The 12,645-nt window shown below is 43.6% G+C and overlaps 1 protein-coding gene across 2 annotated transcripts in view; it reads left to right on the top strand.

Moving 5' to 3' along the window:
* Positions 1 to 12,645, top strand: part of LOC108630861 (colorectal mutant cancer protein) — a 37,057-nt gene that overhangs the window by 8,347 nt on the left and 16,065 nt on the right. For both annotated transcript variants that reach the window (XM_018034402.2, XM_018034404.2), the window contains exons 2-3: positions 3,874 to 4,103; positions 4,474 to 4,610. In XM_018034402.2, coding sequence (XP_017889891.1) covers positions 3,874 to 4,103; positions 4,474 to 4,610 — 367 coding nt within the window. The remainder of the gene's footprint in view (positions 1 to 3,873; positions 4,104 to 4,473; positions 4,611 to 12,645) is intronic.

Genomic DNA, 12,645 nt, shown 5'->3' with positions numbered 1-12,645 from the left:
CATCCTTAAAACATTTTAGATGTTTCGTGAATCTTCTAAAAAACGAAAATAGTGATTCGGCGGTAACAGGTTCGGTAACGAGATCACACGTGCTCCGGGACGGAGCTGGAAATTGGATTTTCGTTCAATCACGTCGTCGAGTCTGGAGACTCGTTTTCCTTTGGTCCCTTCATAACTCGAATCGCTGACTAGATTCCGCTATTTTTGCTTACAGACATTTTTGCCAATCGAATCTTTCAATAATTCGTCCCTCTTAAACCACGTGTGGTTTCATTAGACAACTTAGCCGCGAAACTGTTGCGTAAGACTCGCTTTTTTCGTTTCCTCTCTGATTGTTTCGCAATAACCGCGTTTTCCGCGTTACGTGTCAACTTTCGTCGTCCAGCTGGACGCACAATGGTGCGAACTGGAAATTACGCGACAATCGTTTCGGTAGATACGTTTCCGGTTTTGAGCACAATGCAAACAGAGAGAACCGGTGTCAATGACTGGGAGACGCTCCTCTTTTCATTACACCGTATCGAGCTTTGTTTGCTTCTCTAATACGTCTGTGTCCCCCTCGTTGCCCCACAGAATTTCTTCGCTGAAGTTTTACATTATGCTGCAGATTTTATGCATGCGTACAAGGTTTAAATGTGCAGCGTATCAAAATATTTAAATGATCAAGCGAATTCCTATTTAACACATTGCTGACCGGCAACTTTTCTGAAAATTTACCTCATGTGCCCGGCTATTGTTTTGAAAGCGGATGTGGAAGTAAAACAATATAAATAAATTTTAATAAATTTTATTTATTATTCAACTCCTAATATTTCGGTTTCGCTCCGTTTTCCTTTCGAAGAATTTGGTCATCGTTGAAATTTTTTTACAACTAAGAACGAAATTTGGCCGGTCTTATAAGCGATACACAACTTGAGGTATGCAGACCAAATAATTACACTACAAGATTTCCAACAATGCGCCGTGAGAACAATAAAGATGCGGAAAAAAGCTTATCACGAGTTTACTCGTGACCGGTCAGCAATGTGTTAAGTCACATTTTATAAATTGATACCGTAAATGTTTTACTCTGCATAAAAGTCTTATCAGTCTGTACGTCAGACATTTGGGGTACAATAAAAAATAATTAGACGTGAGTGGCTTGAACTTCCAATCGAATTTCAGTACACCGAACGTGTGGCTGTGGCGCGTATAAAATGAAGCGGCGTGTCAGCCGTAAAACCGCACACAGTACGCCGGGTGACACGCATCGCGGTGGATTAAGTCGCGTTCGTTTCGCGCTCGCGTCTCTCGTCCTCCTCCTCTCTGCTTCGAAACCGCGATGCAGCGCGGACCGCGTGCAGTGGCACTCGTTGCATCGCCTCGACCGGACCTACGAACCGTGTCCGAGGCCCACACCCGGTCACGGGTATGGAGCCGATCAAGAGCTGGGAGTTTAGAACGTTGGAGAAGCTGTCCCATCGGAAACTCAGGCGAGAGATGTCGAGGTGGTACGTATTTTGTCCCTTGAGCAGAAAACGTACTCGACTCTCGGTTTCATTGAGCGCGTCGAGAAGTTTACCAGAGGGTTTAACAGGAGGCCAAGTTAACATTCTGTTTCGAATTTAACTGATTACGAAATAATGCGAAAGGTTCGCAGAGTTTCACTAGGTTTTATTTGAAACTCGTGTTTGTAATTGAGTTGCATGAAGAGAGCGTGATCGCTCCCCTTTCGCGATAACACGTTGCACTGTGTACAAGCTCATCTTGCACTTGCGAAATAAGAGCAGCGAGAGCGTCGTGGCTGTTACTGGAAACTGAGGATGCTGATTATCGACCCCACGATTCGTCGCAATTAGCATTGCGATCAATAACCGTCTGTCTGACGAGACGAGTCGCGTTCCTCGACACAACCATCGATTCCCCGTTTCGAAAACCAATATATCGGCCGATTGTGGCTTGAACCTTGCAATAATAGAATGGATATAGCCAATTTGGCTGACGTTCAATCGTCTAATCACTGTCAAGTCGTATTAACTATTAAGATTCAAGATGCTTCGGTTTGTTCTTATACCATTAGTATCATTAATTTATTACCACACTTTATATTACGTAATAAAACGATTTAATAAAGAACGTATAAATAGGATGTTGGTAAACAGAGGAAATCGCAGCTTTGTGAAGATTCTATCTAGTTGCTTTCACTTAGAATGGTTTTAAATATAGAAATCTGTACGTAACAGGTACCTACTCTGTGTTAACCGAAAACCTCTTTCACGAAACCGAAGAAACGAGTGGGTTAAGACTTAAAGCATATATCGTCCCACTCGGTTTAACGCGGATGCTCGTTGGCTCGGAAGATCTCGAGTGTGCTACTTGCGTTCACGCTTCTTTTTCACGGTGTCTCCGACTCGAAGAGCTCCGAGGAAATCGGTTCAATGGCTTCAAGCGCCGGTGAAACCAGTGAATGGGCACTCAAATCCTTGCCCGGCGAATTACATAATTCGCAAGCATTGATTGCGTCCCGTTAATCATCACCGGATCTCCCTTACTTCTTTTTGTTTCACCGTCCTTTTGATTGCAATTTCACTTCAATGCCCATTCGACGAGTGTGAAACCTGTAAAGACTACTTTTTTTTATAACTCGTTGAATGAAAGTTGATTAAAATTATATGACGTGTTCTTTGAATGGAAAAAACTGCAAGGAAATAATAATAATAGACTGCAGATTTTTATACTGATATTTGTGATATCAATTTAAACGGGGAATTCGTTTTATCATCGAAATACTGTGTAATTTTGTTCTTCTGTCTGCCTGGGATATCTCATATTTTCTGCAAATGCATAAATTGCGCAGCGTGTAATAATAACGCTTCTTGCGTTTCTGCAGACCGACGCGATTTCCTCGGCAAACGCGGTGCACGTGTTCGCGTTTCACACGTGCCTGGGCAAACATAGAGACACTGAGAACCAGATGAACTCGCGTTATCCGATCGGCGCCTTTCTACCCTCCGCGTCTTCGGAAAAATAGTGAAAAGTTTCACGGCGGAAAGGAAAGTTTCCTCCGAGAAAGTTCCGACCCATCCCGATATCCGTCCCTTTCAACCACCCTCCTGTCGTGGAATGTACGATATTCTTAAAGCAGAACCGAGGAACAGTTTACGAGATGTCGAATCATGCTTCAAATTTTATCATCTGAACTCTCGTTACGTTTGTATTATAAAATTGTTTAATAATTCGATCAGAATCAGGCGTGAATTAATCATTAATACACGGTTTATAAGATTTTCGTCTTCTGAGTTCCATCCACGTTTTAACGATTCGAAGGTTCGCGACGGTGAATGTTTAATTCCCGGTGCTATCGACCCGCGTGTCTTCCACGCGACTCTGGGAACTCCCTGACGTTTTAATCGCGTCCCGCCGATATTCCATCGCGTCTGTCGAGGAAAATTAAGAGAGGCCCGGAGACGTTCGGTTCACGGCCGCGGCGATTTTAATTAAATCGCGCGGCCCGACTGTTTCTGCCTCTTCTTTAATCTCGCGAGAAGCCTGGCCGAGTCCGCGAACACTACTCGCGATCGATGAATTATTCAGAGAATAAATTATTCATGGCCCGTAGTTACGTTTCACCAGATACGTGCCCGCGCGGAAAAACAGGTGATCTTAGCCAGTCAGTCAGAATCGAAGTCAACGATTTGACTTTAATGAGAACTTCGGATGACAAACTGGCCGAGGAAAAGGTAGCGTCCCCGGGTAATCTGAATTGGGTTAGAAATTCTGTATTCAGCTGCGGTCTCCTTCCTGATTTATCGCACACGTACGGGAACGGGTTTACGTAATATCCTCCGTAATTTTCTCGAGAATAAGGCCTCGTCCTGTTGTTTTAAATTTCAGTCAGGATCTGCTGACGGTATGCAAGGAACTGAATCTGGAGAACTCGGTGGAGGAGTTAATGAGAGAATTAGGGGCGGACGAGCACGGTCGCATTTCCTATCAAGAGTTCCTCAGGTGTCGGTTGGCGCTACGACCGGAAATCGAGGCCCTCAGGTCCGGCAAACACAGAACTAGTCCACACCACACGCATACGCCGGAATACCTGCCCACCAGCAGCGACAACAGCCTCGGTAAGCCATTCTCGAATATTGCTCCCCGGAGAAAAGAATTCTGCTGATACGCGTCTCGCTTTTTCCACGAAAGCCCGCACCGTCAATGAATATTTTTTCAATTCGATCCACGTACTTATCTTTTATCCATTCGCGCCATACAATGTTTCATGTAATGGTCGAAGTAAAACTTAAGAAAGAAATGAGGAAGAAATATTACAGAGTAAAATGTTTCTTTGTTCATATAATTTGTATACTAGTTGAATTTGCATTTCCTAAAGGGAACTTGGACACGAAGCTACGTACAATTATTATGCTGGTGCCAATTTTGTGTAGTTGAAATGTAATAAATTTTGGTATGGATAACACGGTGGGACTCGTGTGTGTTCAGGCACCGTATCTGGCCGGCATGAACGCTGGGAATTCGACAGCGGAGCACGCGATCTCTCACCGGAACCTCATACTCTGCAGAAACTAGTGGAAGCTGCCGCAGGGGGAACTGGAAACATGCTAGACTTGGCAAACAAGGTGAGTCCTGCGATTAAAACAGCTCTTATCATCGATTCGCCAAGCGTTCAATCGGATGCGACGTACTTTCGTTAACACCGTGAATCTATATCTTGTTCTGCGCATCGAAGAATGCCTGCCAGTAAGTTTTCGATCGATGCACTACTAGAACATCGGATGATAAGTTTGAAGAATAAGGACAGAATAATTTTTATTGCAGACGTATTAGTATTTGCTGTTATTTACTAGATGAAAAACATTTTGCCGGGGATGTCATTTGCCGGGACGATTGGGGAATGCCCGGTAAAGGACAGAAGTAAAAAGGAAAAGAATTCAAAGGAACTGAGAGCTAAATAGAAGCGTGGCGCCTGGCGTAAAACTGCCAAGTGCAAATTACCCTTCGTAGACGGTGGAGCGACTAACTTCTCTCGCCGGAAAAACAGTGCCGCTTTCAGTTTCTTCCTCCACCCGTCTGGGTGTCCCCTCTTGTTCTTAATCGGCCAGTTGATACCTCTTTACCTCGATTCCGCGAATCTCCTCGCCAGGTGCAATTAACGCGACCCGCCATTACACGAGTTTCTCGATTTTTCCCTTTGGGATAAACACAAAGAACATTCGACTTAAAATCGTCCTACTTTCCAACTGGATCGATACCGTCTGCGTCACGATGCAGCCTCGCTTTACTTCCTTCACTCTTAAAAACGGGAGCAACTCATTGAATATTATTTGCGTTGTGAAGATTGCATCAGAAAATTGAGAAAATGAATGAACGTTCGACCTCAGTTTACTTTCGTATAATTTGTAAATTCATTTATTCCGCAATTCGATTTCCGTGAACACGCGAAGGTTGTACTCGCGAGGTAAGAGCGGAGATCACGTTAGGGTGAAAAAGGAAATAAAAGTTGATCGAATTCCGAGGTGGAGGAATTATCGCGATCGTGAGGAAGAAGGAAACGATGAACGGCGGAGATGGAGAATGGCACACCGCGTTTACTGCCTATAAATAACCGTTATTACGTGGTGCATTACCGCACCGAAAAAGCGAGAAAGCAAGAGCAAACGTTTAGCCAGCTGCGCTCGTGGAGGTGAACCTCGCGAGATCCCCGAGGCAAGGCAGCTTGAAGTACGTACTCGGTTCTCGAAGAAAGAGATCTCTCTCGATGCTGAAAGAGTAAAATGCGAGATGCATTCTTCAACGACTGGTCGAGCTTCCAAGTTTTTCACTATTAATTCTCGTGAAATTTGAATTACAATCGAATTTACGAAATCGCACGAGTTGAATAATCGTCCATTTCGTTTTATCGCAGACTTTTGCTAAACTTACCAGTGGCAATGGTCTGGGCGTTAACCTGTTACCAGAATTTCCATGCAAATGGAACGTAGAGCCCAGAGGTGTCGACAGACTCCCGGGTAAACGCAACGCTGCCGTTAATTCGGCTTCCTATCTGCTGGAGATCGTACGGAAACGCGTAACAACGCGATCGAAGTCGTGGCGGAAATTAATTCGCCCGCGCACGATTTCGTCGCGAACATATGCTAATTCCAGCTATTTGAAACCAGATAAGGGAACATAGGACGTAAATATTTCGCATTAAACAGAATCGATTCAATTGCCAAATGGATTTTATTTTTTGCGAATTATCGAGGGACGCGGTATCAATCCGAGGGTATAATTCATACGTGCATACACGTACATTCAATTATTAAGAGTTCTTTATTTCATTATTAAGATTTGGAGATTTTTACATTAGACAAGAGTTTTTCATTTATTTTTGTTCCGAACGTGTCGGCAAATACATTTATCCCTGCAGCTGTCGACAGGACATTTTCGTCGAAAGCGTGTATCGATTTCGCGTAAATCCGAGACAAAGCGTTAACCATTCCGTCCTTATCGATTTTACGTAAATCGAAAACACAACGTACATTCGTAATGGAATATACGATTGGTCGGTGAGTGTCAGAAACGTAATTCAATGATCTTCCTTTCTCAAAGGAAGCGGCACGTACCGTTTCGAAAACGATAGACAGAGCTCGCGAGGAACTTGCGGCAAACTACGAAATGCACTTTACCGTCGCGGCGCTAACAAACGACTTGGAAAGCCCGCGGTTTCCGTCGAGCTTTAACCCACCCCGACTAAATCTCCGTCGGTTCTTTTCCTCCCGGCGTGAACGAAAGTTCGCGTCAGTACGAAGCCACGGAATCGATTTCGGGAACTCTTATCCCCAGCGACACTTCGTCACGCCCAGCGAATCTTCATCCTTGGGGATTCTGCCTCTGATGTATCCGGAAGCTCTCGTTGTTGACCCACTTCCTTTTCAACGACTCTTCAGATTTATTTCATTCATTTGTTTTCTTAGCAAACAGTCAGACAGTTCGTTCCGATCTTCCATTCTGTAACATTTACCAACACATTTGCACTGCATAAAAATGATTTTTACATAACAATTCTTCTGCTTAATACTTGATACAATATTTTCTATGATTGATACAATAATTGATACTGTATTTCCTGTCGTATCTTATAGAAGCACTGAGGATCACGAGGAAGAAACTCCGAAGATTTTTTGCCTGCTACCGTTTAGCATACACTGTGAACTATGCCCCCATATGATGCGAGATAAACCGAACATGGCTTATTACAGATTGAATTAAGCAGCACGATTATGGTATGCTTTGTGCCTGTTATCACTGGCCAGCAATACACGGTCCGAGACTCGGATTCGTCCAGGAACAATAGCTTATCGAATGTGTAATCTCGTATCGTACAGGCTGATAACTTTCGCGAGAAACTATTGGGGCCACCAATCGGAAGCTCTTCCCAGGGAAGCTCCCCTCGGACGAGAAGATCTCTTGTTCGTGTCTACGACGATTGTTTGAACGGTTGTTTATAGTAGATGTACGAACTCTTTTTATTCTTCGTAACATTTTTCGTTGCGAACTTTCTAACGCAATCTTTTTGGTCTATCGTCATCGTTCCCACGAGTTTGAAAAGCCTATTTCGTATTCTCCGCGAACTCCAGCTTTCTAACTGACTTGCAATGCAAAGTTCAGTCTCGGGACAGAACGAATTCCCAGCTCACCGTGGCAACCTTCCTAATCCAGCAGGCGGACAGTTTTCCACGTCACGCGCAAATCAATTTGCAACGTTTACACAGCCTAAACGGTATCGATCGTTCCGTCGTCCGCCCGCTGGCTCGATCGGCAATAAAAATCCGTCTCGTTTCATCGAGCAGAGACCAATCTCGCGTTCGAATTTTCTCTCCGGAACGGAGACAGTCGGAGCTTTAGGATGTTTTTCCAGGCAGATCGTTACTTCCCATCGCCCGTCTTCCCCGGATATTTACTTCTGCTGTCCTCTGTCTCGAGAATTTCATCCGAGGCCAGCCGGGAGCGTGTGTTGAACGCTCGAGACGAATTCTTCGAGCCGGCATCGCGTCGCAATAAAGCCCCGAGGCATCGTCGCCACGCAGACGATATATCGACGCACGCGCGAGACTCCATCCTCTCGCAATTAACGAGAATCTTATTTCTTTATTAACGCGTCGTATGCTCTTTACGGCCCGCTTCTCCTTTATAAGAGAGACCAGCCTGACCCTGTACCTCGTAAATTCACTTTTTTTATCCTTGGAGTTCATCGAGATACTCGCATAAATTTATGCATCGAACGACTGCTTCTCAGACATCTGAATTGAATTCCTTCATCATTAGACCGTGGATTTTTGTACAGAATGAAACAGTTCTTAAAATATGCTTTAGAAATTTGAACATTTCTTTTATCGTTTTAACACTGAGGTCGATATTACTTATATTTTCACGTATTATGTGCAGCATTTATAAATCCGATAAAATCCGATGTTCATTATATTTTTTGCGTATTTTTTTACAACGGAATACATTTCAATCAATACCCTCAATCAGAGTCGAATGATAGTATGTGGAATTCGGATTTATTACCCCAAGGGGTGGTTCGGGTCACGGCAAGAGTTAGTGTCCCTACTTCGTTTCCCTCTTTTGCTTGCGGAAGACGGCGTCGCGTTAATTGAGAAATTAGTGAAGTTAATTAAGAAACCACACCCTAGCTGTCCTCCTAATTGAAGAGACCAGCCTGACCCTGTACCTCGTAAATTCACTTTTTTTATCCTTGGAGTTCATCGAGATACTCGCATAAATTTATGCATCGAACGACTGCTTCTCAGACATCTGAATTGAATTCCTTCATCATTAGACCGTGGATTTTTGTACAGAATGAAACAGTTCTTAAAATATGCTTTAGAAATTTGAACATTTCTTTTATCGTTTTAACACTGAGGTCGATATTACTTATATTTTCACGTATTATGTGCAGCATTTATAAATCCGATAAAATCCGATGTTCATTATATTTTTTGCGTATTTTTTTACAACGGAATACATTTCAATCAATACCCTCAATCAGAGTCGAATGATAGTATGTGGAATTCGGATTTATTACCCCAAGGGGTGGTTCGGGTCACGGCAAGAGTTAGTGTCCCTACTTCGTTTCCCTCTTTTGCTTGCGGAAGACGGCGTCGCGTTAATTGAGAAATTAGTGAAGTTAATTAAGAAACCACACCCTAGCTGTCCTCCTAATTGCACTAACACTGAAGCTACCCTCTTTTTCTCAACGTTTCTTTTTTTTCTCAACGTTTCCACCCGTGGAATCTTCATCTACTGATTTGCATGTCTTTGCGAAGTTTTCTACCTTGGAAATCCGAATCGGTGTTCGTTCACCCGTCTTATTGATCTACCAAAATTTTACGTTAGAGTTCCTAATAGAGTTGACAATTAAACATCATTGCATTTATGCATTTTTAATTTATTTATGATTTTTAATGATTTATGCGTTTTTAATATCTTTAGGCAGAGTTGAAAAAGAAATAGCTAGTGTTAATCGGCCGATGTGCATTTTCTTGAAATTATCTAAGAGGCGTGGCAAGACAAGTGTTGCAAACAGGTGTGGCACGCGTTGGTAAAGGACACTTTCGAGCAAACACGCTTGACACACTGATGTCAGCTTACCTGCAAACGACTTGTCTCCGTTCACGATAAAATTCTGCATTTCTCCGTTACTTACATACACGAGTTTACGAAGCATAGAGATTAGTTTTTATAATAACAGACAAACGCGTTTATCGCGCAAATCTTCGTAATTAGAGAGTCTCGCGATCCTTCCTCTCCGTAATCGCGTTCCACCGTAATTATGCCGGTACAAGTTCCACGTGGCTTGCCTTTAAACGGCGCGGTGCACCGATCGGCGGAGCGCTCTCTTAATGGAATCATTTTGACGCAATCACGTCGTCCCTGTTTCCGTAATCGAACAGAGTCATTAGTCGCCGGTCGAATAGCCGCGCCAGTGCATTCTCGCACTTTTTTCGCGATAAATAATCCACGCGTGGGTTCGCTATCGATAAGAAGGTCTCCCAGACTATGCATTGTCCCACCCATGAATCCTATAGAAATTGCAGGCCATCGCACGTGGCCGTATAATATAGAATGTGTAAATGAGATGGAAAACAATTTTTTATGATAAATTATAACGCGACATATGCATAGATTTAAAGAGTGGTAATTTTCCATTAGAATTATCATTTGAAAATTGGTATCATTCTCCCACGTAATAACCCACGCGACTTCGTTTACAAGATATATCTGTGTTCCGATGAAGCCGTTGCGCACCATTGGAATGTTGATCCATAGAATTTGTACAGAAATTCTGGAGAAAGCTTACTTCCTCTTGACGGCAACGAAAGTACAAACATGTAATATGCAATCATAGAGACGTGTAAAGATTGAGATCCGAGACCATCCAAAGCATCTTCCACGAAGTCTACTTATCGTCCTACCAGTCCTCTTGCAATAATCCATCGATTACCCTGATTGTCCCAGCAAACGACGTATCGAGACGTGACACCTGAGAAAAAAGGAACACGGTTTACTAAGGGTTTTTCGTATACCCGGTGTTTTCGCGCGGGCCGGTTGAATCGCGGGGGTGTTACTTTTATCAGCTGCAATGGGCGAGTGTATCAGGGCTGTAACTACGAGTGGAGGGACAACGAGGAATCGGAGGTTGCGGTGCAACGAGCTGTAGGATCGGCGACGCTCGGCGTCGCTCGGTCGGCGTCGGCTTGCCGCTCCGAGAACACGAAATGCTCTCTCGAAGGGTGTGGGAGAATCGGCGGCTCAGTCCGCCACCGAGTGTTTCGCCCATCGCTCGCTCGCTGCTTCGAGCGACCGATCTATCGCGTGCCACCGCCGATCGATAGATCCACGGATCACGCGTGTACTATATCGTTTATTGTGTGATACTGGTGAAGTGGGTTCTGGTTTTTAGTAGCGATCGGTAGGGCAAGCAGTATGTTAAATTTCAATTACGATTCAATCGTTCCAATTAATTTCATTTTAGTTGCAATGAAATCGCTCTCGCAAATTTATTGCCACATCGCGAATATGTATCATTTGATTTATCAATTTATAATAGCGATTGGTAACGAGTATGAATCATTTTAATGAATCAATATCGTTCCAAACGAAATCGAAAAGTAGGATTGTATCGTTTGTGACTTTAGTCTCTCGAATTGATCAATGGACAGTAAAAGTGATAATTGATAACGAGTAATATGGATCGGATAATGAGCTGGCCAGAATCGATTTGGGAAAATCCCCTATTATCCTCAATTTGGTCGGTGGATAGGAAAATAACGAGCGAGCGAACAGTATGAATTGTTAATCAGGTAACATTCTAGTAAAGACCGATGTGGAACATTTGTCGCGTGTCTCGTGGCACTATTTTCCTCGTTGATCGGTAACGATCGCGAACTATGATCCAAGAGTAGGCCTACTGGTTTTATGTATGTAGGGCGCATAGAAGACGGCCGACCTCACGAGGACAATCGATGCAGAAGCAATTACGCCGGTAACGCGAATTGCACTGCAGTATATTCCGTTATCTTGGACGCACGTATACGTATATCCCGTCTGGCTTCCCCCGTGTATTCATATTTACGTGGAATTCTTTCTCCGATAGACGTAATAGGGACGGTGGGATCTTTACTGATTGCCCCTTATCGATACCGCGAGCTTACATAAATTCGTTTTCCTTTTTCCAAGAGAACCAATTTATCGGTATAGCTTACGAGACGATTCTCGATATTACCGAGGAGTGCTCGATATTGCTCGCTTACTCGTTCCTGCTAGCTATTAGCGCTGTCACGCCAGCGAGCGTGAAAAATGGGTTGGACGGTCGTGTGCGTCTGCCGCTCTGTTAGTTCTACTCCACGGCTTTTAATTACGTGTAAACGACGAGTATGGAAATTGAAAATAATAATGTACATATCCGGAGCCATCGGAGCGAATCTCTTCTAAGTTCCATTTCGCAGATATTCAGATCGTCACATACTCATAGGATGCAATCAGAAGTCGATCATTCGAGTTCCAGACTTATTGTCAAGTGAGTCGTAAACGTTCTTTCGATCGAAGGATTATTTACGACTGTTTCAGTTTCCTTTTCGCAGAGAACCCTCACGTGACGCGTTCGCCAATTCAATTAGATACTTAGAAGCGCGCTGGCTAATGAAACCGGGTCATTATTCGCTAATACGCCTTAACGCGTGACGATTTACATTAGCTAATTGGTCGATTCGCGATTAACGTATCGACGCCTGCGAATTTCGTATACGTGCCGTGGTTTCGCATCGATTTCCCGGGTGCTCCGGTCGGGGCGGTAAATCATGCACTAACGAGATCCACCGGTGACGAAAAAACCAATCCTCTCGCGTGATATCAGTGGAACGACTAGATCGACCGACCAATTTACATTACAAATAGCATTCCGTGCATTGACTCTGAAAATATCTTATTTCATACGTTGTATTTCACGTGCAACAGCATTTAGCACATTGAAACTTCGCATGCTTTTATCTATTACTTTATTGCATATTATTTATCATATCTGAGCGAGGACTTTTTGCCAGGAATAGTGGTACAGCTAGTAACAATGAAATTGAGCCAGCTATATGCATGTGTTAGTTTCCCCTAGGG

This window comes from Ceratina calcarata, unplaced genomic scaffold, assembly GCF_001652005.2.
Source record: "Ceratina calcarata isolate Rehan_Ccalc_2016 unplaced genomic scaffold, ASM165200v1 scaffold78.2, whole genome shotgun sequence".
NCBI lineage: Eukaryota > Metazoa > Arthropoda > Insecta > Hymenoptera > Apidae > Ceratina > Ceratina calcarata.
The sequence above is the reverse complement of the archived record's forward strand: the minus strand, read 5'-3'. Positions and strand labels throughout refer to the sequence as shown.